Source organism: Loxodonta africana, chromosome 15, assembly GCF_030014295.1.
Source record: "Loxodonta africana isolate mLoxAfr1 chromosome 15, mLoxAfr1.hap2, whole genome shotgun sequence".
NCBI lineage: Eukaryota > Metazoa > Chordata > Mammalia > Proboscidea > Elephantidae > Loxodonta > Loxodonta africana.
In genome coordinates, this window is record NC_087356.1 from 43,174,774 (window position 1) to 43,201,805 (window position 27,032).

The 27,032-nt window shown below is 44.3% G+C and overlaps 1 protein-coding gene across 1 annotated transcript in view; it reads left to right on the plus strand.

Moving 5' to 3' along the window:
- The first annotated feature begins 421 nt into the window (after nt 1-421).
- The window catches only part of SMYD1 (SET and MYND domain containing 1), a 52,485-nt gene continuing 25,874 nt past the window's right edge, over nt 422-27,032 (plus strand). The window contains exons 1-3 of the mRNA XM_064268818.1: nt 422-1,487; nt 22,554-22,730; nt 25,354-25,567. Of these exons, the coding sequence (XP_064124888.1) occupies nt 1,351-1,487; nt 22,554-22,730; nt 25,354-25,567 (528 nt within the window). The 5' untranslated portion in view covers nt 422-1,350. The remainder of the gene's footprint in view (nt 1,488-22,553; nt 22,731-25,353; nt 25,568-27,032) is intronic.

Here is a 27,032-nt window from a genome sequence, read left to right on the forward strand (position 1 = left end):
AATAGTTAAGCCCTGGGCTGCTAACTAAAAGGTCAGTGGTTTGAATCCACTGGCCACTGCGGCAGAAAGACGTAGCAGCCTGCTCCTGTAAAAATTATAGCCTAGGGCACTCCACTGGTCTCAGCCCATCTGGAGCAAGGAAGAATGAAGAAAACTAAAGATACAAGAGAAAGATTAGTCCAAAGGACTAATGGACCACAACTACCACAGCCTCCACCAGGCTGAGTCCAGTACAACTAGATGATGCCCGGCTACCAGCACTGACTGCTCTCACAGGGATCACAATAGAGGGTCCCAGGCACAGCTGGAGAAAAATGTAGAACAAAATTCTAACTCAAAAAGGCCAGACTAGCTGGCCTGACAGAGTCTGAAGAAACCTTGAGAATATGGCCCCTGGACACCGTTTCAGCTCAGTAATGAAGTCACTCCTGAGGTTCACTCTTTAGCCAAAGAGTAGACGGGCCCATAAAACAAAATGAGACTAAAGGGGTACACCAGCCCTGGGGCAAGGACTAGAAGGCAGGAGGGGACGGGAAAGCTGGGAATAGGGAACCCAAGTTTGAGAAGGGAGAATGTCGACATGTCGTGGGGTTGTTAACCAATATCATAAAACAATATGCATACTGTTTAATGAGAAACTAGTTTGTTCTGTAAACCTTCATCTAAAGTACAATTAAAAAAAAAGTTACAGTCTAGGAAGCCCTATGGAGCAGTTCTTTTCAGTCTTATAGGGTGGCTATGAGTCGGAATTGACTCCATGGCCCACAGTAACAACAACATGCCAAAGGGGTCTGTTCAGCTTCTGTTGCTTGTCACAAACAGCACCCATGGGAGAGGAATTGAGGGCTCAAGACACCAGGATCACTTGGGAAAGTACAAGCCTGACAGCTGAAGGCTCCCAGAGCAGCAAGTATCACCTTGCCTTTTCTTTTGGACTGTTTCAGCTGCCTGCTTTTGATCGACAGAGGCATCTGGGTGCTAAAAATATCCTAGTGACCAAGTACTCCCAATTCCAACTAGAGCTGACCATGGCAGGAGCCCAGTACTTAGCGCATACAGATAGTTTCTTCTTTTCATCAGTTTCCAGGCCCAATCCTAGAACCACACCAGCCCCTGGATGACAAAGGAGACCCCTCCCAGATCACCGTCCTTTTGCCTGCCCACTCCTGTCCCCAGGAAAAGTGGCGGAGGGGGAGGTGAGGGCCCAGTGGCAAGAAGGGCAGGGAAGGGGAGGTGGCTTGCCCATTTATAGTCTTGCTCTTTGGGATACCGAAGGTGCTGAAATAGCAGCAATGACAAGAGACTTGTCTCAGTGTTAAGTATCTGCCACACTGGCCTGAAGTCTCTGAGATGACAATAGTGGGGATGGAGAACGTGGAAGTCTTCACTTCTGAGGGCAAAGGCAGGGGTCTGAAGGCCACTAAAGAGTTCTGGGCTGCGGATATCATCTTTGCTGAGCGGGCCTATTCTGCAGTGGTTTTTGACAGGTATGAAATGTGAGGAGTTGCCTTCTCCTCACCTGTTGGTTTGACTGGGCCAAACTCTAAAAAATATTTGTACTCAAAACCATCAGGGGAAGGAATAAAATCCTTGTGATCATTTTGAACAAAATGGGACATCTTTTTTTTAATAGTCAGCTGTGTTCTGGCATACCTTTTCTTGCAAGAAGTCGTTGCCGGTATGGTTGGCTCTGGTCCCTGGAAGCCACTTGTACGAGTGAGATAATGGTCTGGGGCCCTTTTCACACGACACTGGTGAACTTGATCGAGTGGGTGTGTTTTGTGTGGTGAGGACTGAGGGAAAGGGGAGGGAAAGGTGGGCGTGGTGGTGTGGGAAGCGTTTTCTTACAGAAGGCTCCATGTTGTTAGCTTCTTTTGACATAATAAATAAATTAGAGCATAAAGTAATTGTTGGTACTTTAAAAAATTAATTGTAATTACACAGTTAACACAGGAATAACCATTTACCTTTGAAAAATTAGACAGTCGCTGATAAAGCTGTAACCCCTTTACCACCTCCTTTCTTACCCCCCAGTCTCAGTCCCCTCTGTCTTCTCTCAGCCGTAACCCCTGTTGTGATTTTAACGTGTTTCCTTCTAGAATGTTCTTGCACTATTACCTACATATACATACACTTAGCAAAATGTAATTGTTGTCCATGTTTTTTTTTTGCAGAAAATGTGTCATTCTAGAATTTTTCACCCAACCGTCTGTTTTTGATTTCTATCCTTGTGGGAACTGGAAATCGATAGATACTTTTTTAAAAAAAAAATCCCCCAAATCTGTTCCTTTTAACTTCATTTAGAGCTATCCAGGTTGGTCCAGATGCTATATGTTGTAAATACTCCACCCTATGAATCTATGAAATTTTATTATCCATTCCTTTGTTCTGAAACATTTGGTGGTTTCCATAAAAACAAACGTTTCTACAACTGAAATCTTTGAGCGTGTCCACTTGTGCGCATCCACTTGTGCGCATGTGTGATTGTTCTCTAGGTTCTGTATCTGGAGGAGGAACTGTGGGACTGTGGAGGCTACTGTTTTCAGGTTTAATAGCTCTCCGCAGTGGCTCTGTTTAATCTACATTCCCACCTTCAGTGTAGTAGAGTCCTCTTGCCCCTGCAATCCTGTCTACAATTGACTCCCAAATTTCTAAATTCTTACTAAATTTTTATGGGGAAAAAAAAAAAAAAAAACACCCACAATGACCTTGCACTGTGGTTAAGTTAGAATGACAATATTTCCTGAACCCAAAGCTGGGGTGACCTGCCTGGCATTTGTGTGGTCTGAATCAAGACTGCCGCTGGTAATCTAGGCTGCGTGATTGGCCGGTTGTACCAACCACCCCGAGAATGGGCACTGCTTTCAGAGATAACTTGATTAGTGTTCAGATTCTTTTTTCTTCCTGCCTACCAAACCTTCAAGGCAAAGGCATGAAACCGAAGCCTGTGGGTCACCAACACCTGAGGAATATGAGGGGCTGAGGTGATGGCAATAGCTCCTTGGAGGAGTGTGTTTTATTTTATAAATTTATTTACATGTGTGTCAGGGTGGGATGAATGTGGTTAGAGACTCAATTAGATTCAGAGCTGAGACATAACACATCAGATCACAGGGGCTGTGGATATTGGTCTTGGTGCTGTCCCTGAGGTGCACCCTGGCCTTGTCAGAAACACCTCCACTGCTGACTCCAATGCCCCCAAACCCAATATGTCAAGTCAGTTTCCCTTTAAAGAATGTTGAATGGATTTTCTTTCCATTTTTAAAGGAAAACGCACTTTTTTTAGAAAATTTAGCAAGAAAAATAGGTTATCACATGAAGATAACCACTCTTAACATCGTTGTGTATTTCTTTCCAGTTTGTTTTAAAATATAGGTTTCATTTGTTTGTAGCACACAGTTGGGATCTTATGAAATAAACTATCGTGTTTTTTCATTTAATTATTTGGGTATCTCCTATGCTACTGTACACACATAACCATTGTATTTAGGGGCTGCATGGTCTTCTATCACTTCTTTATAACTGGACACTTCGGTTGTTTATATGTGGATGTTGTTAGAAATAATTCATTACTCATTGGAAGTAATCACTACAAAAACAATGTTAGTGTACATTGCAGATAAAAATGCTACATAAAATGTTATATTATTGCTATGATGGTAATAAAAGGACGATTTGAATAAGTGATCTTTAAAACAATAGCAAAAAATCCAAAGGAGATACTTTTTAAAAGTGATTTACACCAATTTGTCACTGCACAGATGAGGGGCAGTTGTTTCTTTGGGCACGTGTGAGACGGCCTGGAGAGACATCAGATAAAGCTTGTCTTCTCTTGCGTTTGAGGCTCCTGGTAAGGCTCAGCCACTGGAAATGAGACACTTGAATGGAGAGCTAGGGCTGAGCCACACACAAAAGTTTATCTATTCAGTCACTCTATAAAAGTGGCACTTTCTAATCCATGTTATTCCAAGCCTGGCTTTCTGCTCTGCCTCTCTGTCCAAACACGAGGAAATACATTTTTTTAGTTGAACACTGCATGACATGAAAATTAATCCTTTTAAACAATATATGTAACAACGACAACAATAAAACACACACACACACACACACACACACACACGAAGTTAGCAAGTATAACCTGTGAAACCACCATTCAACTTTATGTGCCATTGAGTTGATTTAAGATTCATAGTGACCCCATGTGACAAGTCGAGCTGCCCCATAGGGTTTTCTAGGCTGTAATCTTTAGGGAAGAAGATTGCCAGGCCTTTCTCTTGTGGAGCCACTGGGTGCGTTCAACCTTTTGGTTAGCAGCTGAATGCTTAACCATTGTGTAGCCAGGGCTTCTGCGACTTAACCTGGAACATTCTAATATTCTGATTCTTCTCTGTCTCTCCCTATCCTGTTTCCTGCCTGCTCTAATCATCGTTTTATCATGTATGCATATATTCCTAAATGATACATACTTTCATTTTCTAAAAATAGATTTAATTTTTTAGAGCAGTGTTAGGTTTACAGAAATGTCATGCAAAAATAGTTTCGATATGTCCTTGTCCCCCTGCACATCATTCTATAATTTAGTTTTTATGTTTTGTTTCCGGGCTATGAAACAAAGGTGTAGTATTACATATGGTTTTATGGCACTTGCTTCTTTCACTCAAATGTTTATTTTATTATTCATCTGGATAGTTTTGTGTTGTTGTGTGTTGTTGAACGGATTCTGACTCACAGTGACCCTATAGGATAGAGTAGAACTGCCCCCATAGGATCTTCTAGGCTGTAATCTTTTTTTTTTTTTTAATAGGAAAATTTGGGGGAAAACTTTTGATATTTATTTTGAAATCTGTCAATTCTGGACTTTTTTTTTTTTTAATTGTGTTTTAGGTGAAAGTTTTCATAGCAAATTAGGTTCCCAATTTAACAATTTTTATACCATAGGTAGGTGGCTTTAACAAACAAATTTATTCTCTCACAGTCTAGGAGGTTAGCAGTCTGAATTCAGGTTAAAAAAAAAAAAAAAAACCATTGCCATCGAGTCCAACTCATAGCGACCCTATAGAACAGGGCAGAACTGCCCCATAGAGTTTCCAAGGAGCTCCTGGTGGTTTCAAAGGGTCGACTTTTTGGTTAGCAACCATAGCTTTTAACTACTTCGCCACCAGGGTTTCCTCAATTTAGGTTCCCAGAAAAAAAAACCCACTGCTGTCAAGTCGATTCCGACTCATAGCGACCCTACAGGACACAGTAGAACTGCCCCATAGAGTTTCCAAGGAGTTAGAAGTCTGAATTCTCTCTGTCGGCTCTGCGGGAAAGCCCTTGTGTAAATCTTCCTTGGGTCTAGGAAGTTCTCAGCAAAGAAACCCCATTTTTCTGTCTTGGTAGTAGGGATTCTCTTTCCTCTCTGCTTATCTTTTATATTTACAAAGAGATCGACTGAAGATAAAACGTAATCCTGTAGATTTCATCCTGCCTGTTTAACATAACTGCCTCATTAACATCATAAACAAATAAACAAACAAACTCGTTGCCATGGAGTTGATTCATACTCATAGCTACCCTATAGGACAGAGCAGAACTGCCCCATAGGGTTTCCAAGGAGGGGCTGGTGGATTTGGGTTGCAAAAAAACGTTTTGGTTAACAGTTGAATGCTTAACCACTGGGCTCCATTATCATCATAGTGGTAGGATTTGAAACACATAGGTTAATTCCATCAGATCACAAAATGGAGAACAACCACACAATAGTGGGAAGCCAAGTTGTCACACATTTTTTGGGGACACAATTCAACCCGTAACACACATAAAATACTTTCTTCTGATGAGTTGTAGATGGGGTCAGGGTGGTGGGAGAAACACCTAGCAAAATGTATACTTGGATTGTAAGACACATTTGTAATTCAAAATATTACAATGTGAGGGAATAAGTTTATTTTAAAATGGGACAAATATAACACATATATAGTATTTTATGAATTCCAGGATACATACTTGATTTTCATGTGTCTGAAATCATGATACATCCTATAATTTGTGGCTCATTATGGTTTAATTGGGAGCTTCCTAATGGTAAGTAAAAATGGTTAATTATTAAATCGACAGTATCTTAGATTCAATGTAATTAAGATGAATGTATATATTTCTTCTCTCACGAAGGTGAGGTTATTGTGAAATCCATTTTCTTTACTTCACAATATGTTTCAAGAAACTTTCTACACCAATATCCTACTACACAATTTTTAATGGCTTTATAGTATTCCTATTGTTGACAGTTTTATATATATGTGTATATATATATATGTATATGGAAACTCTGGTGGCGTAGTGGTTAAATGCTACGGCTGCTAACCAAAGGGTCAGCAGTTCGAATCTCCCAGGAGCTCCTTGGAAACTCTATGGGGCAGTTTCTACTGTGCCCTGTTGGGTCTCTATGAGTCAGAATCCACTCGATGGCACTGGGTTTTGGTATATATATATATATAACTTCACTAGGTGGCGTATTTTGTGTATCAAGTTTGTTTCCTACTTTTCCTAGTATATTTTCTATGTACCTCTGATTATTTGTTAAGGATAAGCTCCCAGAACTATACATTTTGAATTCAAAATACATTTTAAAGGCTTTTGATACAGATTTCCAAATCACCTCATCAAAGAGAATCATACCAGTTGTCTTAGTTACCTAATGCTGGTATAACAGAAATACCATAAGTGGACGGCTTTAACAAAGAGAAATTTATTCTCTCAAAGCCTAGGAGGCTAGAAGTCTGAATTCAGGGCACCATCTCCAGGGGAAAGCTTTCTCTGTTGGCTCTGGGGGAAAGTCCTTGTCGTCAATCTTCCCCTGGTAGAGGAGCATCTCAGCACGCAGACCCTGGGTCCAAAGGACATGTTCTGCTTCCGACCCTGCTTTCTTGGTGTAGGAAGTGGCCATGTCTCTCTGATCACTTCTGTCTTTTATATCTCAAAGAGATTGACTTAAGATATAACTTAATCATGTAGATTGAGTGCTAACATAAAAAAAAAAAAAATTTTTTTTTTTTTTAGCTGCCGCTAATTCCACCTTATTAATATCATAGAGGTAGGACTTAAACAACACCAGATGACAAAATGGTAGACAATCACACGATACTGGGAACCACGGCCTAGCTAAGTTGACACACATTTTTGGGGGACACAACTTAATCCATAACACCAGTGTTCTCCACCTAATAGTATAACTATCTTTTATTTTTCATAGTTTAGAACTTATAGTATCGTTTTAATTTGAAGTTTTTTATTATTAGAGAACTGAAATTTTTTTTTATGTTTGTTCGTCATTAACATTTATTCTTTTGTGATTTGTCTAATTTCTGTTGATGCCCTCATTTTTAAGTATATGCACAGCCCATTTGTTTATTTCTTTATGTTCAAGTCTTCTGAATTATTTGAATTCTTTTGTATAAGTTTTTAGCTTTTTTGATTTCAGTTGTTTTATAGTTCTCAATTAGGTTTGTTTTTCTTGAATTTTGCCTGTGTTTTATCTAAAAAAGTATCCATTTTTCTTAACTTTTATGTACATTTTTAAATGACATCTAAGCTTTAAGTGTCTTTTTTTTTTAATTGATTTTATTCTAGCTATTTATTGTCATATTCTTTTCTTTTTTTTATTTAGTTCCTTTTATGTCAAACAAAGTGAGCAGATAGAAGTGACTAATGCCTTCAGCAAGGAGTCTAGATCTTTATCTTTTCTCTAGTCGGTCTTAGAAGGGCTCTTCCAGCTCCTGGAGCAGAACCTCCGTCTGTTTCAAAAATCCATTAGTTGGATAACTCATTTGACCCACGACTAAAACCCATGGAGCACTATTTAACACCGTATGAATGAAATCATATCATCACCATCACCATGATCATCATTGTCATTATCTTCTAACAGTACCTACACCTAGTAGCTATAGAGCCAAACTGGAGTGGATCTAGAAGAAATAACAGGGTGAAGAAATTTGAAATGTGTTACACAGTAACTTTGGAGAACTTCTCCTAGTAGCCATCTAGGAATAACACATTGTAACTTGGAAGAAAAAGGATTCTGAACTTTAAAAAAAAAAAAAAAAATCAATAAAAGGACTAGAACCAGGCACTTTGAGCAGAAGTTTTAGAGTCATATTTTAGAACAAAATGGGGGAAAAAGTCCTAGGAGTCAGAGCTCCATTTAAGAATTCCAAAGGCCCTGGGCTCCACTTCACAATGTGTTAAAATGTAGCTTGTCACAGAAAGAGACAATCTTTGATGGTTATGAAGCAGGGGAGGAGCGAAGAGGCAAAAACATTAACTAGACAATAAACTCCCCCCCCCCCCGCAAAAAAACCAAAAGCAGCGTTGTCAAGTCAATTCCAACTCATAGCGACCCTATGGGACAGAGTAGAACTGCTGCATAGAGTTTCCAAGGAGCGCCTGGCGGATTCGAACTGCTGACCCTTTGGTTTGCAGCCTTAGCACTTAACCACTATGCCACCAGGGTTTCCAACTAGACAATAGATAAGTGATAATTTTGGTGAAGGGTAAGACACTACACGATAGTGGGAAAGTCAGCACAACTGACCAAGGCAAAGTCATAGAACCTTTGTAGATACGTCCAACTCCCTGATGGCTAAGTTACTGTGCTGAGGGCTGGGGACCATGGTCTTGGGGGACATCTAGCTCAATTGGCAGTAAAAAAAAAAAAAAAAAGTCCTGTTGCCATCAGGCAATTCTGACTCCTGGCGACCCTGTAGGACAGGGTAGAACTGCCCCATAGGGTTTCCAAGGAGTGGCTGGTGAATTTGAACTGCTGGCCTTTTGTTTAGCAGCTATAGCTCTTAACCACTGCCCCACCAGGACATAGCATAATTTATAAAGAAAATATTGTACATCCTGCTTTGGTGAGTAGCGTCTGGGGTCTTAAAAGCTTGTGAGTAGCCTTCTAAGATATTCCACTGGTCCTACCCCCCGCTGGAACAAGGGAGGATGAAGAAAACCAAAGATACAAGGGAAAGATTAGTCCAAAGGACTAATGGACCACAGCTACCACAGCCTTCATCAGACTGAGTCCAGAACAACTAGACAGTGCCTGGCTACCACCACCGACTGCTCTGACACGAATCTCAATAAAAGGTCCCAGATAGAGCTGGAGAAAAATGTAGAACAAGATTTTAACTCACAAAAAAGGGCCACACTTACTGGTCTGAAGGAGACTGGAGAAACTCCAAGAATATGGTTCCCAGACACCCTTTTAACTCAGTACTGAAGTCACTCCTAAGGTTCACTCTTCAACCAAAGATTAGACAGGCCCATAAAACAAACAATAATACACGTAGCTCAACCACTTATATGAGACTAGATGGGCAGACCAGCCCAGGTGCAAGGACAAGAAGGTAGGAGGGGGCAGGAAAGCTGGACAAATGGAAATGTGGAACCCAAGGTTGAGAAGGGGATAGTGTTGACACTTGTGAGGCTGGCAACCAATATCACAAAACAATATGTGTATTAATTGTTGAATGAGAAACTAATTTGCTCTGTAAACCCTCACCTAAAGTACAATAAAAAAAGAAAATGTAGTTTGTGCTTACCATTTCTGAATGGATTTTTATGACTTTTGAAATTGTTACTGATTTCTACTTTGCTTTTGTTTTTGTTTTCATTTGTATGAGTTTTTGGGAACTAGTGAAAGGTGTTGTCAGGTCCCAAACCTTTTGCTAGGCCACCTAGAGCTTTTCGACCTTTGACCCCACGCTTCTGTTGGCAGAGGGGTAGAGCAGGCCTGTCAGTGCTGCTGGAGATGGACGGGGCTGTTTCCAAGATGTGCAGTTCCTGGTGACAGCTGGCAGGTATGCTGTACATGGGGAACTGGACAACAGAATGGGATTTGGGCCCCAGGACCCTGCAGTTCTCCTCCATCCAGAGATTTGTATGGGTTACATGATTTCTTCATTACATGCGAAGGACTCCAGTGCCGTAAGAGAGGAGGGCCAGGCTAATGCAGGAAGGGAGCTTTTTCTGATTATTGTTTTATTTTAACATCACATACAAGAATAGCACAAGAATGATAGTTGTGGGCAGTTTTAGGTACCAAAATACTATTCAATTATTCCTTTTTAATAGTCCCTGAACCAAAACCCAAACCAGTTGCCATTGAATTTATTCCCACTCATGGTGACCCTGTGTATTGCAGAGTAGAGCTGTGCTCCATAGGGTTATGACAAGTGGAGTCATACAATATCTATCGCCTTGTGCCTGGCTTATTTCACTTAACGTAGTATTTCTAAGGTCATCCACCTTGTCACCTCTTACTGCTTTGATGAGTGGGCTTTACAGCATTGCCTACTTAATTTTCATTTGTTCTTGTCAGCCCAATAAGTAATGTGACTGTGACCTTTTGGAAACAGAATGCCAAGAAACAGATCTTCTGAGGCACCTCTGGGGGGTTTGAACTGCCAACCTTTCAGTGAGTAGTCGAGTGCTTAACTGTTTGCACCACCCAGGCAACCTTACCTGTTGTCACTGAGTCGTTTTGGACTCATGGCAACCCTACATGTTTCAGAATAAAACGGCACTCCACAGGGTTTTCAGGGGCTGTAATCTTATGGAAACAGATTGCCAGACCTTTCTTCCTTGGTGCTTCTGGGTACACTTGAACTGCCAACCTTTTGGTTAGTAGTCACGTGCCAACCGTTTTCACCACTCAGGGACCTTCAACAGTCCCAGATGTCTTGCATTTAGAGTTTACCTAGTCTAGGAGTTCCCAACTTGAGTTTGTGGATCCGTAGCTAAGAAAACACCTATAACTGGAGGGTTGATACGGATGTGCACACATGCTCTTAATTTCTGGGGAGAAGGTCCATAACTTCCTTCATTTTCAAAAAGATCCCCAAGCCGAAAAAGGTTGAGGCTCATTGAGTCTGTTCAATCCTTTCTTACAGATGGGGAAACTGAGACTTAGTGAGGTGGAGGCCTTGCCCAGGTCACCTGGGGTGAGTCATGGAGCAGGGCCGAGTGTTCTGGTACCTTGTCACCTGTCTCGGCCTCGGCAAGTGGGCTTTACAGCGTTGCCTACTTAAGTTTCTTTTGTTCTTACCAGCCCGATCAGTAATGTTTAGCCTTAATAACAGAAAAGATGCTCACCCATCAATTTCAGAAGCATCAAAAGCTGGTTCTGAACACCGATGACCCTAGAAAACATTACGTTAAGTGAAATAAGCCAGGCACAAGGGGATAGATATTGTATGACTCCACTTGTATGATATACCTGAATAAGCAAATTTGTAGAGACAGAAAAGTAGATTAGAGCTACGAGGGGCAGTGGGGTGGGGAAAAACAGGGAGTTACTGCTTAATGGGTACAGAGTTTCTATTCAGGGTGATGAATAACTTTGGGAAATAGATAATAATAATGTTTGCACAGCACTGCAAATAAATTGTACCCTTAAAACAGGTAAAAGTTGCAAATTTTATGTTATATATCTTTTACCACAATTAAAAAAAAAAAATGCTTGTCCTGGGGGAATCAGAAAAATGGTTAGATCAAGAAACTCATAGATAAGAAACAGGAATATACATATAATTAAAAAGAAAAAGATGCTTATGATAAATCAATGTAGTAGTTTCTTATGACTGCTGTAACAAATTGTCATAAACTTTGTGGCTTAAAATAACAAATTTATTGTCTTAAAGTTCTGGAGGTCAGAAGTCTGAAATGGATCCACAGGGCTGTGTTTCCTTCTAGAGGCTACCTCCATTCCTTGGCTTGTGGCCCCTTCCGCTGCCTTCAAAGCCAGCGGCATAAGGCCTCCCCCTCTGACCTCCTGCCTCTGCCATATAAGGACCCTTGTATTTGCATTGGGTCCACCCCAATAACCCACAGTTATCTCTCCATTTTAAATTCCTTACCTCATCTGTCAGTTTGTTGTACTGTGGTGGCTTGTGTGTTGCTGTGATGCTGGAAGCTATGCCACCAGTATTTCAAATACCAGCAGTGTCACCTATGGTGGACAGGTTTCAGTGAGTTTCCAGACTAAGGCAAACTAGGAAGAAGGACCTGGTGATCTACTTCTGAAAATTGTTGTTGTTAGTTGCCGTTGAGTCTGTTCTGAAATTAGCCAGTGAAAACCCTGTGGATCACAACAGATTATTGTCTAAAATAGGCTGGAAGATGAGCCCCCTAGGTTGGAAGGTTCTTCCCAACAGCTGTAACAATGGACTCAAACGTGGAGATGGCACGGGACTGGGCAACACGCTGTTCTGTTTTACGTAAGGTTGCCGTGAGTTGGAGCTGAGTTGATGGCAGCTAATTTTTTTAACCACAACCACCGCCTTAATTACATCTGCAAAGTCTCTTTTGCCTTGTAAACACACACACACACACACACACACACACACGCAGATTCACAGGTTTCAGGGATTAGGACACAGCCACTCCCACCCCATACCCATTTTGAATGTGGACTCTATGCCCAAGAGGTCACTTCCACTGGGACTGGCAACTCAGAATCTTTTGTCCATAATGTTTTTTTTTCCTTGAATAATATTTTCTTTATTTACAAGTTAGAATCAACAGACCAGGAAAGAGACAGTCCAAAGGATAAATGGAAGATGACTAAAACCCTCAGGGGTCCCATATGTACAAGATAAGGAGAGAGGGAAAAAGAGTAGGAAAAAAAAAAAAGTTAACTTAAAAAAAAAAAAAAAGAGCTCCAGCTTCTCTCCCTGTGGAAGCTGAGGGGCCCACAGTCCCACCCCCACAGCCTCACCTCACTTAAAGTAAATTAGAACAACCAACCTCAGTACAGGGTCCTTACAAGTGACTAGGGCAGCTATGGCCTCAGTAATCCCTCATCTCACCTCTGCCCACACCCACCCTGTACCCACTGAAACAAGGGCTCTGTGCCGAAGAGGCCACTCCCACTGGGGCTGGCAGCTCAAAATATTTTGCCCAAATGTTTGCACTTGGGCGGGGTGTTATTGTTCCCCCTAACACAATAATATGAATTTCCTAGATTAATTCATCACAAAAAACCTTAAGAAGGAGCAAGGATAGTGTATTGTTTTTGAAGTTGTTTATATAAAAGCTTGACCAGTTCCTAAATGATCCAGGAGATTATGTATGTGTATTTGTGATCGCTCTGAGTCGGAACCGACTCCACGGCAACCGGCTTGGGTTTGGTTTTGTTTATGTGTGTGCCTGTAGGTGAAAACACAGGGAGGTATGCGAAACGGTCAAGCACATTTTAAAGAAATTACTGCCAGCCAGGCTTTTTGAAAATAAAACCAGTTATAAGCTTCTTCATGTCCAGCAGGGACAGCTGGGCTTTTAGCCGGCATGCTTCTACGTGGGCCTCCGGGCATGCCAGGATTAGCCTCGGGTACACACAAGCACACGTGTGGCCTTTTATCTGATAACAGCTGGTGAGCGGCTGGTCGGGGGCAAACGATGCTATAAATGGAAACGGTTTAAGAAAGGGATTAGAGAAATTCCTGAACAGTCTGTTCAGGGCATGAATGAAGAAGGATTTGTTAAAGTATTCAGGTTACAGCCTTGAAGGCTTGCCCTTGATGTGGAGGATAGCCACTGTAGGTTTAGATGTATGCCTCTCATTTGGCATTTCTTGCTGCCACAGCAAGACATGCTGATGTGCCACGTGGTCATTTGTGAGCTGAATAGCTAATTTCTACTAAATAATCCTTAAAGTCAAACTCTGGGAATAATTAATTACCTTGTAGTCATAGATTAGATCCAATGCCAGCCCCCCTGTGATGATGTCACCGTCACTCATTTGTATCTTAGGATGGATTTTGTGCAGGAGAGCAGGCTGTGGTCACAACCGGAGTGTGGGAAATGCATACAGGTCTGAGTGGGGTGTGTGAATCTCGTTAACCATGGGGGTCGTGGTAGAGAAAAGCTTGAGAATTACTGCTTTAATACAAGGGGTGTTAGAAGTCAATAGGCAACAACTCAGCCCGATCCAGGGTAGCAGCACCACCTACCTTCTTACGGAGGGAGATGTAGTAGTCAGGGCAAACATAGATCCAGTGATGTCCCTGAAGGGTTGACGTATTTGTACGAGACAACATGGACCATTTAAAAACTACGTTAGGTCGATGCCATGGGGAAAACAACATATGCTTACCAAGTCTGAACATGTTGCTCCTCTCACGAAGAGCTGTCAGTGGCCTCCCTTTGCCTGCAGAATAATGCTATATTATTACTGAGAGCAGTGAGGGCAGTGGCGGCTCAGTGGTGGAGTTCTTGCCTTCCGTGAGGGAGACCCCGGTTTGATTCCCAGCCAATGTACCTCAGGCACAGCTACCACTCATCTGTGGAGGCTTGTGTGTTGCTGTGATGCTGAACGGGTTTCAGTGGAGCTTCCAGACTAAGATGGACTAGGAAGAAAAGCCTGGTGATCTTCTTCTTCTGGTAATTGGCCAATGAAAATCCAGTGGATCACAATGGTGTGTTCCTCTTGGGCATGGGGATCTCATGATTCAGGGGCCAGCTTGAAGGCAGGTCACAACAACTGAGAGTGGCCTTCTAGGCCTCCCGCGAACTGGTCATCTTTCTCACATACTTTCCCTATGGTACATTGAGTGACCTTGCCAAATAGCCTCTCTTGTTTTCTTTACATGCCTGCATGTCCCCACATAAAATCCTTTGACTCATGCCAGTGTCTCTCCCTGGAGGATCTTGACCTTGTCTCTAAGTACAAACTCAGCACACCTTTAGAGGGTCAGCATAATGTCTCCTCATGTCCTGGGTGATTTCCTCCCCCACCTCAGTGGAATTAAGGTCTCCCTGCCTTGAACCTCGGCAGCAAGTTATCAGCACCCATGGGCTGCATACCTCATCTTGTGTTGATGTCCCCGTCTGGCCTGGGGACTCCTTGGAGACCAGATCTGGGTCTCTTTTATCTCTAAGGACCCCTATCACCTGGCTTGATGCACAACACTTACAGGTGCTCAATAAATATGTGTGAAAGGAAGGAATAGAAGGAAGGAGGCAGAAGAAAGCAAGGGGAAAAGGAATTTAAATATTGTAAAGTTCCCTAGGTACTTGAGGGCTAGGATGTTCTTTAATACAAACCTCCCTCCGTTTTGTGGGGACACCTCCTGGAGGGCTGGCTGAGAGTTTTTAAACAGCCTGGAAAGGCACGACCGTTGGTCCAGTCCTCTCTGGCTGTGATTTTTGTAGGCTCGCCCACCATGCAGGCACGTTCTCTTTGAGTTGATCAGTCTCCCAGAAACCCAGTGCTGTCGATCTGTATAGTACCTGGTTATTTCCATACAAGGGGCTGAGCAGCAGCTGCCCTCCCAGCCCACTTGACTCTGACAGATGATATAACCCAGCAGGGCTGCAGAGAGAAAGAGTGGGCCTTCCCGGCTGGGCAGGGCACCCTCGGTGGTACAGGCAGAGCAGTGGGCATTGTGGCTGCATCTCCCCCCTGTGCTGGGGGCAGGGTCCAGCATCAGAGACTCACAGGAGAATAATATCCCTATGAGGATAATAGTAAGTACTATTCAAAAGGGTTGTTGCGGAGATTAAAAAAAAAAAAAAAAAGAAAATCGCCAAAAATACCTCTTTGAAAATTGCAAAGTGCTGTGTAAATGGGAGTTAATACCCTCTCCTTGGATGGGAGAATGAGACTCAAAGGAGAAATGTGACTTGCTGAGGGCCACCAGCTAAAGGCTGACTGGGACAAGCACTTTCTCCTGAAATACAAAAAGTGGTTTTAGGACTTCGTTTCTTTTGTTGGTAAGAATTGGTGAATGCCGGAGGAGGACAAGACCCCAGATGTCACCTGGTTCTACCTCCCCATGTTACAGATAAAGTGGGTAGACCAGGCTGAAGTCTACTGAGCCAAACTCTATGCTGGCTAATTTACATATGTTGTTTCATTTAACCTTCAAAATCAGAGGATGGTGGGGTTTCAGATGATGAAAACATCTTTGTAGTCTTCTTTTTGCTTGAATTTTTTTTTTTTTAAATAATAAGTGTGTTTCATTTAAAAAAAGTCTAAAAGACAGCAAGATGTAGGTGTTGCTATACTACATTTTCACTTAAGGAAACGAAGACTCAGAGAAGTTAGGGGACTTGCCCAAGGCCACACAGCCAGTAGATACCAGAGTCCGCCAGGCGCTGCTTGGAAACTCTATGGGGGCAGTTCTACTCTGTCCTATAGGATCGCTATGAGTCGGAATCGACTCGACGGTACTGGGTTTGGTTGGCTTTTTTATTGCTCACTATGGGAAAAAATCATTCCAAATGGGCGATCTTCTCTTTTTTATGAAGAGTAATTGGAATTTGCAAAGTGATTGCAAATGCTTGATCAGGAGGTAATAAGACCGTGAGGTATTGTTGCACTGAGAGTTGAATTGATTCAAGGCCTGATAAGTGACTGTATCTGTGATGGTAGAGGCCTCTCTGTCACTCAGCTGGAAGTGAAGTCCATATTGCAGCACCTTGGTTGTTTACTGCCCTCTCCTGGACACTGTGCTTATAGTGACTTGGAAGACATGGGGACGTGGGGGTGGGGGGGCATTCTGTCAGCTGTATCCTCTGGCTACTATTCATGGCGGATGGATTACTACATAACCAGGGCCTCTTAGAAGTGTATTCAGTCAATTCCAGGAAGCCTGGAAGTAAATGCTAGGACATGCATTCTTTCACTTTGAGCCAGGCTTAGAAAACTCTCCCTACTGAGAATCCCAAGGATGGGGCGATCCTCGTACAGGCAAAAAGACGGGTTGTCATGGTTAAGGCTGTGTGTCAACTTGCTAGGCCGTGATTCTCAGTGGTTTGGCAGTTGTGATGTAGTCTGGTAGCTATGTAATGATATAATCACCTCCATAATGACATCTGATATAATGTAATCACTTTCATGAGATCTGCTATGAGCAGCCAATCAGCTGAAAGGAAGTTTCCTTGAGAGTGTGGCCTGCATTCAATATATGTGGACTTTCTGGCAAAGCTCGAGAGCTATTTTCTCTCTCTGGATCCTGCATCTGGCTCCTGTTCATCTGACCTCTGGTTCTTGGGACTTGAGCTAGCAGTTTACCTGCCAATCTTGGAATTTATCAGCCTCCACAGCCTGTGAGCCAGTGGCCTGCCAGCTTACCTGATGATCCTGGATTCATCAGCCCCTGCAGCTATGTGAGTCAGGCAGGGGAAGCCTCCAGCCTGACCCGTGGACTTGGGACTTTCCAGCCTCTAGATCTGTGTGAGCTGTCTCCTTGATAGAAATCTCTCTGTCTCTATACATATATGTATTGGAAACCCTGGTGGTGTAGTGGTTAAGTGCCACAGCTGCTAACCAAGAGGCTGGCTGTTCGAATCCACCAGGTGCTCCTTGGAAACTCTATGGGGCAGTTCTAGTCTGTCCTATAGGGTCACTATGAGTTGAGTAGTGAGTTTTATATATATACATACATATATAAAACCCACTACTCAACTCAAATACACGCTTCACTGGTTTTGCTTTTCTAGAGAACTCAGCCTAAGACAAGCGGCATTGTCTTTACAGAATTTAAAAACAAAACCAACTGAAAGTCAATCTGATTTTCATTATTACCAGCACTAGCAATTTTCAACAGTGCTGAGGATAAAATATTCATCTCCAAAAAAAATCTGTGTTGATTTAAGTCTAACCAACTGTTGTTGAGTAAACTTCATTTAGCACATTTTAAAGTTACTTATCCTTTAATGAACATTGTACCTGTCATGGGAGTTGATTCAGAGGACTCTCAGTTGTACAGCCAGCTCCTAACGTGTGTTTGCTTTGAAAGTTTGTTAGGTTCAGAACCATTTGAGCTGGTGTTGGCCACAGTTCATGCCTCCAGTCCCTGTGATAGTGCATCTTCCTGCACTTCAGGTAGATTAGAAATTAATAATGAACATCAAGATGAAGAAGTAGAACTTCTGTTATTCTGGGTGACCACTTTGAGTTTTTATTTATATTTAAAATTTAAGACAATGAAGCTGTGAGGTATAATGTTTTTGTTTGTTGTTGTTAGCTCCCTGACTTACAGCGACCCCATGCACAATGGAGGAAAGGCTGCTCAGTCCTGCGCCATCCCCGTGAGCAGCTGGGGATCGGACTGTTGTGCTCCATAGGGTTTTCACTGGCTGATTTTAGGAAGTAGATCACCAGACCTTTCTTTTCAGTTGTCTTAGCCTAGGAGCTCTACCGAAACCTGTTCAGCATCAGAGCAACACACAAGCCTCGACTGATAGACAGCTGGTGGTTGCCTAGGTGCAATTTTCAGTTTACACATAAAATATGTATACGAATCTGAATATAAGCATATGGATAACAATATAAAGATATTATACTAGAATATTCTAAAAGTATAAATTTGGGTGTAAAATATTAGAGCGGTCCCAGTGTGGGATGGCTCTATGATGGGTGCCCTGGAGGCAGGCGTGGAGTTACCGGTGCCAGCCAGCATATTGTGCTTGCTTCTGACCCTGCCCTCTCCAGACCAGTTACTGGCTCTCCGCCCTTTCTTTACTGCCTTGGGTTTGTATTTCTGGTCTGGATCCTGACACCCCCGAGGCAGGCATCCTCTCCTCCTTCCCCTCCCCAGCCCAAGGCACGCTCTCCTATCTGCAGATGACTCAAAGCTTAGCGTATCAGTATGAAGGAGGACAGAATAAAATCAAAATGATCTTGACACTTTGCAAAGTTACCTGAAAGTAACATGATAGGGGTAAAGGTGAAGACCCCACTTCAGGTAAAAAAATTCAGTGCCAAGAAGAAACTTTTGCGGGTGTTGGATGTGTTTACTTTCTTGATTGTGGTGACGGTTTTTGGGTGTGTGCACATGTCAGAACTTAAAAACTTGTACATTTGAAATCTGTGCAGTTTGTTGTATGTCAATTATACCTCAATAAAGCTGTTTTAATATCTCAGTGTCATATGAAGAAACTGAGGGAATCTCTGACTCGGCTGCAGTATCTTTGAGAAAGCTCCGCAGGTTTTAGTGTAATTTAACTTGAAATTAAGATGAGGAGTTTGCTGAAGAAGCTAACAGAAGCACAACATCCAGGTCCAGGAAGCATGAATAGCACTACACCAGGGCTATAATACCGGCAACACGATTTTATAGTGTTGTCACTCAGGGTCCACCCTTGCCTGGCCAGGAGATGAGATTTGGAGTCTCTGTGGGATCCAGTTTACTTGGCTTCTTCAACATTTCGGTCCCTGCATGTCGTTGGCTGCCGTGGAGTCAACCCCAACTCATGGTGACCCAATAAACAAAAAACAGCTGCTGCCTGCTCCTGCACCAGCCCTGTGGATCCATAGGGTTTTCATTGGCTGGCTTTCAGAAGTAAATATCCAGGTATCTCTTCTTAGCCCATCTTAACCTGGAAGCTCCGCGGAAACCTGTTCAACATCATCGCAACTTGCAAACCTCCACATGGCTGGTGGCTGCTCAAGAGGTTCATGGGCCGGGAATTGAACCCAAGTCTCCTGCGTGGAAGGCGAGAATTCTACCACTAACTACTCAAATACCCAGTCCCTGCTTTTTTTTTTTTTTTTAGCGAACTTCAAATTTTTGCCGGAGAATGTGATCCTGACTTGAGGCAGTTGGGAGAAATTCACAGCTCTCCATCTTCCGGGGTTTGGAGATTCCACTAAATGGTCAGGGTTTTGTGTGAGCCCATGTGTTCCAGTCTGCTGAAATGTTCATGACAGATGACCTTCTCAAGCACAGTACGCCCTCTGTGCCATAGTTAAGAGGGCCATGAATTCTGTGCAATCTTAAGCATGCTGGGTGTAATTCTACTCTCCTCTCTCCCTAGGAAACCCTAAGGGAACACAAGTGACTGAGAAAGACATTATTGCTGGGATAACCTTGAGGCTGCTACCATTTTTAAATAAGCACTCACCTTTCATGCCCTTGTGCACTTTATGATTAGTAACGAATTACTAGCAACACACCTCACAGCAGACGGGGACACAGCAGTGTGCCGTGTGGTGGCTGGAAGCCAGCTGGACTCAGGGAAGCCCAGGACTGAGCTTAGAGCACAGCCCGTGCCATGTCCTCGACTTGGCTCTGCACCTGTCTCTCCTCTCCTCTGCTTGATGACATCCTGGACCACTGGGCCCAGCCTTTCAGCTGTTCCTTTAGCCTAGAGCCCCAGCACTGGCTGCCAGATCTTGCCTTTTTGCCCTGCTACCCTGCTATGAATTGAATTGTGTACCAAAAAAGATATTGTAAAGGCCTAACCCTCAATACCAGTCAGTGTGACGCTGTTTGGAAATAGGGTCATTGAAGATGTTGTTTGTCAAAATGAGGCCATACTGGAGTAGGGTGGGTGTGTCCTCAGCCAATATGACTGACGTCTTCATAAAAGAAGAGGCGTAGAGACATAGAGGGAAGATGGCTGTGTGAACAAGGAGGAAGGGCTGGAGATCCATTGCAGCTGCAAGCCAAGGCACACTGGGACTACCAAAAGCTGCAGGAGACAAGACGCAATCTTCCCCATGAGCCTCCAGGGAGAGCATGGCCCTGCGCATTACTAAACCTGCTTTCATCACTTCTTTGCCTCAGTGGCCAGTGTTTCTTTTCCCCACATTGCAGGAGCCTGCGGTTGGGACCTAGAAATACTGTGAATCACACCAGATTTTGACTCACTTTTTAATTTTTTTTTTTTTTTGGATGTCAAGTTATGTTTTGGAATAAACTTTCTTCATTCTAGCTTATGCCCTTTTCTGTTGGTTTGGGGAGACGTGGCTTTCTAATGGGAAAACTGGGAGGCCAGAAGAATGGCATTGTCTATCCAGGGTAAGGAATCTCGATATCCCTACATCTGTCTTCCTAAGCCGTCTAATGGGAACGCATTAGTGAGCCGGGAAAATATATCGGCTTCAGTGACATCAGTAACCATATAATTCTTGCAGTTTCAAAACACACAGGACTGTGAGGTGTGTCATTTTGGGTAGACCTCATTTTGTATGCAATACTATCATGTTTCGTGTCTCATCATATTTTTTTTGATGGGTATTATTTTTTATTCTTTTGGGAAAGGGACATTGTATTTCAGCCATGAGAAGGACATGTTACATAAAATGCCCCCTCGCCTTCCATGCAGGAGACCTGGGTTTAATTTCTAGCCAACGTATCTCATGTACAGTTACTACCCATCTATCAGTGGAGATTTGTGTGTTGCTATGATGCTGAACAGGCTTCAGTGAAGCTTCTAGACTAAGATGGACTGCCTATCGACTTCTGGAAATCAGCCAGTGAAAACCCTATGGATCACAAGCGTCTGATCTGCAATTGATCATGGGGATGAAGCAGGACTTGGCAATGCTTCATTCCCGTTGTGCTCAGGGTTGTCATGAGTCAGGAGCCAACTCGATGGCAGCCAACAACAACAAAAATCCATAACATGGTACCAATGACCTGCGACTTTGACGAGAGGGCCAAGAGGAATTTAGATCCATTCTATTGGCCTAGAAGAGTTTCTGGGTTCCTCAAGTCTTTTCTTTGATGTGTTCCAGGAACACCCTGTACTTCCCCTATCATAGTGCCCATCATACCACGTTGTATTGCAAGTTTGATTCTCTGGTAACTTGTGCCCAACACATAGTAGTATTCCTAGTGCCTACACATACCAAAAAAAACCAAGCCTGCTGCTGTCAAGTCGATCCCAACTCATAGCGACCCTATAGGACAGGGTAGAGCTGCCCTATAGAGTTTCCAAGGAGCGCCTGGTGGATTTGAACTGCCAACCCTTTGGTTGGCAGTTGTCTTAGTAATCTAGTACTGCCATAACGGAAACACCACAAGTGGTTGGGTTTAACAAAGAGAAATTTATTCTCTCACAGTCTAGTAGGTTACAAGTCCAAATTCAGGGTGTCAGCTCCAGGGGAAGGCTTTCTCTCTCTGTCGGCTCTGGAGGAAGATTCCTTGTCATCAATCTTCCCCTGGTCGAGGAGCTTCTCTGGCACAGGGACCCCAGGTCCAAAGGATGCGCTCTGCTCCTGGTGCTGATTTCTTGGTGGTATGAAGTTCCCAACTCTCTGCTTACTTCTTTGTCCTTTTATCTCCCTTTACCTTGGATTAGGGAGGTGACCTGAGTAAGGGTGGTGTTACAATTCCACCCTAATCCTCTCAACATGAAATTACAATCACAAAATGGGGGACAACCAGAGAATACTGGGAATTATGGCCTAACCAAGCTGATACACACATTTTCAGAGGGACATAATTCAATCTGTGACAGCAGAGTAGCACTTAACCGGTACGCCACCAGGGTTTCCACGCCTACAATATTAATTTATACTTGTTGAATTGAATTGAAAGGCGTAAGTGCAGAGGGAAATAGTGTTGCCCACAATGAGGTCACTTAAAAATAATCTGCTAAAGGAATTGCTACAGCTGGAAGGGACCTTTGGAAGCTCAAGCCTCCCGTTTTGAAAAGTGGGGGTTTGAAGCTTAGGAAGACAGGCACTGGTTTCTCAAACCCAGGTCTCCCAATGACCGGGGCAGAGCCCTTTCCACTGTGCCCCACCCCAATCACATGTTTCCTCCCTCTGTTTCCAGCCTCATTAACTCTGTGTGCCACACCTGCTTCAAGAGGCAGGAGAAGCTCCATCGCTGTGGGCAGTGTAAGTTCGCCCATTACTGTGACCGCACGTGCCAGAAGGATGCCTGGCTGAACCACAAGAATGAGTGCTCCGCCATCAAGAGATACGCGAAGGTGCCTAATGAGAACATCAGGTCAGAGGTGGGCCCTGGGCTGGTGGTTTGGATTCCCAAATGTCAGGCTGGGATGGTGGCAGTGAAAACATCCCCAGGCCCAAAGAAGCCAGGTGGTCGGCTGAGTGCGAGATAGGAAAGAGCCTCAAAGAGACTGGACATTGTCACTTCTACCCATTCCCTGGGGTCTGGAAGCCCGTCTAAGCATGCAGCTCCAGCTGCACCTGGGGCTGCTCTAGGCACGCATTTTGTATGGCATCCCAGCGTTTAATTTTCTTCATTAATTCAGCTCCTAATGTGAAAATTGGGAAATTTCATGATTTTAAAAATCAGGGCTTCTGGCTTCTCTTGGAAAAAAAATCAGAAGATTTGGCAAAACAGGCCGGCGTTCAGTAACATCTCCCCCCTGCCCCCTCCCCCGCCCCGTTTAAAAAGTGCAGAGCATTCCAAGTCACCAGAGCTCGGCTATTGTCTGTGGTCTTAAACACAGCCCTCTGTACTCATTACACCCACAAGGCATTGCGTTTGTAACAACCAGGATCCTCTCCTGGCAGCCATGGCCAGAAATCTCCAGGCCACGTACCTGGGGAGCCTCGTTTCAAGAGCACACAAGTCCTGGAGGTTCTGCTGAGGTAGGGACTTGGCAGGACGCCAGGCCATGCTTAGGAAGCCTGCAGTGAGGGGGGAGGAAATGGGGGTGTTGAAGCTGGGAGAATTTTCACTGTGTGTGTAGGTCGAGGTGCAGAATGGAATCATCGCAGCCTGGTAATTTTTAGGAAACTGTAAAATAAAATGGCTTAGTCAATCCCCTACCCTCCCTTAGTTCCATCTGTTGAAATCCTCCTTCTTCTTCAAGGCCCAGCGTTAATGCCTCCTCCTGAGACAGGGAGCCCACTCTGGACCGTTCCAGTTGGTAGTTTCTTCTGATGCTGAGTTGAAATCCACCATCCATTAGTCTGTACTCTGTGCGCTTTGAAATCATTTCCCAAGTATTTGGAGACAGCAGATCTGCTCCATACCCAATCCCAAGTCTAATTTTTCCTAATGATGTCCTGGGCTCCATGTGGGGCACCTCGGTTCCCAGGCACCTGGAGTCCCCAGGACAGGATCTCTCAGAAGGAACTCTGTGACCCAAACTAGAGGAGAAAGGAGCCTGTGCTTTGCCAAGGGGGTCTCTTCTCAGGGACAAGGTCTGCCCTGGGCCACCAGCCAGCCTCGCACATGTTTCCTCTTGTGGGAATGGAGTTGCCCAACGGTTAACAACAGAAGTGTGCCCTCTCTGGCCTCAGGGTGAAGTACACCCTCTGCCTCACACTCAAAGCCCTTGCTCTCTGGCGCCTCCTACCTGCCACCTTGCCTTGCTCTCTTCCACTCCAGCCAGATCAGGTGACTCCTTGTTTCCTGTGTAGGCGGGTTCTGTGGCTGCCTCCCAGCCTTTGCTTGTAGTCTTTCACCACCTGGATTGCCTTCTCCACTTTCTCTCCACCTAATCATTAGGAATACGAATAATTTCACACATGATGTGAACTTCAGTTACCTCACTTTATTATCAAAATGCATCTGGAGTTTAGCGTGGCAGGGAATATTATCTCCGCTTTACTGGCCACCAGAGGGGTTCAGGAAGGTCAAGTAACTTGCCCAAGGTCACACAGTAAGTAGTGGAAACAGACTCAAACCCAGGTCATTAAATTCCTTATACAGAGCTTGTCCCAGCTTACCCTACTATTATGAGAGACCCAGACTCCTTCCATGGTGTCCAGGACCCCATGTGATCTGGCCCCTGCCAACCCCCCACCTTTATTTGCTCCCCACTCCTTCCTCCCTATGCTCCAGCCGCCTTGGCCTTACTGCTGTTTCTCCATTGTGACAAGATTGTTCCTTCTTCTGGGCCTTTGTGCTCACTGTTCTCTCCTCCTGAAGGGCTTTTCCCATCTGCACAGAGCTGGCTTCTGTTCATTCCAGCATCAGCTCAAATTACCTCCTCCAAGAAGCTTTCCCTGATCACCCTAACTTCCCCTCCCCGAGCCATTCTTTATCACGTTACCCGTTGCTGTAGAGTAAGTTCCAACTCATGGCAACCCCATGTGTGTCTGAGTAGAACTGTGCTCCATAGAGTTTTCAATGACTGATTTTTCAGAGGCTCACCAGGCCCTTTTTCTAAGGCACCTCTGTGTACACTCAAACCTCCAACCTTTAGGCTAGCAGTCGGGCACATTAGCCGTTTGCACCACCCAGGAAATGTGCTTGGCTACCAACTGAAAGGTTGGAGGTTCAAGTCCACCTAGAGGCACCTCAGAAGAAAGATCTGATGATCTACTTCTGCAAAATCAGCCATTGGAAACCCTATAGAGCACAGTGCTACTCTGACACACATGGGGTCACCATGAGTCAGAATGGACTTGATGCAACTAGTTTTTATATGTTACTGTACTTTATTTTCTGTGTGGTATTTAGCAATAGTTAAAATCATCTTGTTTATTTGTGTCTCCCCACTATCAGCAGCTTCATGAAAGATGAGATTCTGTGCGTCTAGTTCAAAACTGTCTCTTGAGTCCTACTCCGTGACTGGTGTGTGCTTGGCACTCAGCGTTTGTTGAATGAGTGAATGACGTGGCCGCCTCCCCAACATTGCCCCTCTCTGCAGGCTGGCCGCGCGGATCATGTGGCGGGTGGAGAGAGAGGGCACCGGGCTCACGGAGGGCTGCCTGGTCTCTGTGGACGACTTGCAGAACCACGTGGAACACTTTGGGGAGGAGGAGCAGAAGGCACTGCGGGTGGACGTGAACACTTTCCTGGAGTACTGGCCACCTCAGAACCAGCAGTTCAGCACGCAGTACATCTCTCACATCTTTGGAGTGGTACGTTCCCCTTGCTAACCTCGTCTCCTCTAATGTCCCCTCCTCTCGCGGTCTCCACCTTCCTTCCTCCCCTTCCCCTCCTCCGCCTTTGGGTGGGTGGGTCTTCTCAGAGGAGAATAGCACTGAGGGATCTCTATCTGCTCTGGGCAGTGACTTCTATTCTGTAAGCAATGCATGTAGGCAGCAGACAGAGACTCTGGTGAAGTCTGCCTTCTATTTACCAGAAGTAGCAGAAATACCTGCTACCCTGTCTATTTATGGGCCCAGGGACATGCCCCTAAAATGACTCATTAAAACAAACCCAGAGATTAGAGAGTACAGTTCCTCATAAGAGAAGAGGAAGAGAGAAATGGCAGCTAAGATTGCCTAACCGGGAAGCTTCCAGACACAGCCAGGCCAGAGTGGAGAGGGGAAGCCAGGAGACAGGCTGGAGGGCAACAGGATCCCATTGTTTATCTTTCTGGCCTTGCTTATTTTGAGGCCACCCCTGCCCTGTCTGAAGATGGCATCGAACACACAGACTTTTATTGTCTCTCCGTGGTAGGTTTGGGAGGTAATTTATCTTCTTGCTTACCTGCACATTCTAAATCCCTCCCCCCCCAACGTTGGAAACAAAGACCAATCACCATCCCTTCTTGTCCACCAGTCACTTTAGAAATGAGACTCTTCCTTTTCCCAGGACTGATGGGCAGGATTGATGGGGATCCTGCAACGGTGGGGTGTGGGAGCCAAGGAGCGGACTGTCAGGAATCTGTGGTAGATGTTGCAAAGGTGGGTGAAGCTGTGGCCTCTTGCAGCCTTGAGAGCCCAGGAGGTGTGGATGGGAGCCCTGTGGACCAGGAAGCTCAGGCCTTGGGCTATGGGGGTAGATGTCTTTCATCTGGCAGGCCAGGCCCCTCCTGTGGTGCTGGTGAGCCAGCTGAGAGAGGGAGGTTTTTGTAACAGCAGTGGCAGCATAATCTCCCTCAGCATCCCTGGAGTCCTCATCACGTGCCAGATTCTGTGTGTTACTTCATGCAGTCTTTACAACAGTGAGGTGAGGCCCATGCTTTTAGTATTCCTATTTTATAGAATGGGAAACTGAGGCCCAGAGAGCTTACCTGACCTCCAAAGGCCACACAGTCAGCTGGTATCCAAGGAAAAACTAGAACCAGTCTGTCTGGTGCCAGAGCGTGTAATCTTAACAGCTATGCTCCACAGCCTTGGGGTGCATTGGTATGATAGACCAACCGTGGGCATCCCTTCGGGGGTCCTGGAGACTAGAACTATAGGATTCTGCAATCACCAGAGCTTAGAGTGGACAGGATCCTTAGAAATCATCTAGTCCTACTTATTCAGCTTACAAATGGGAAAACTGGGGCTCGGAGAAGAAAGAAATTTGCCCAAGGTAACATAGCTTATTAGTGATATTGTCAGAAGTCATGTACTTGCTAAATGTCTGATGAGAATGAATGAAGAAAGCGAC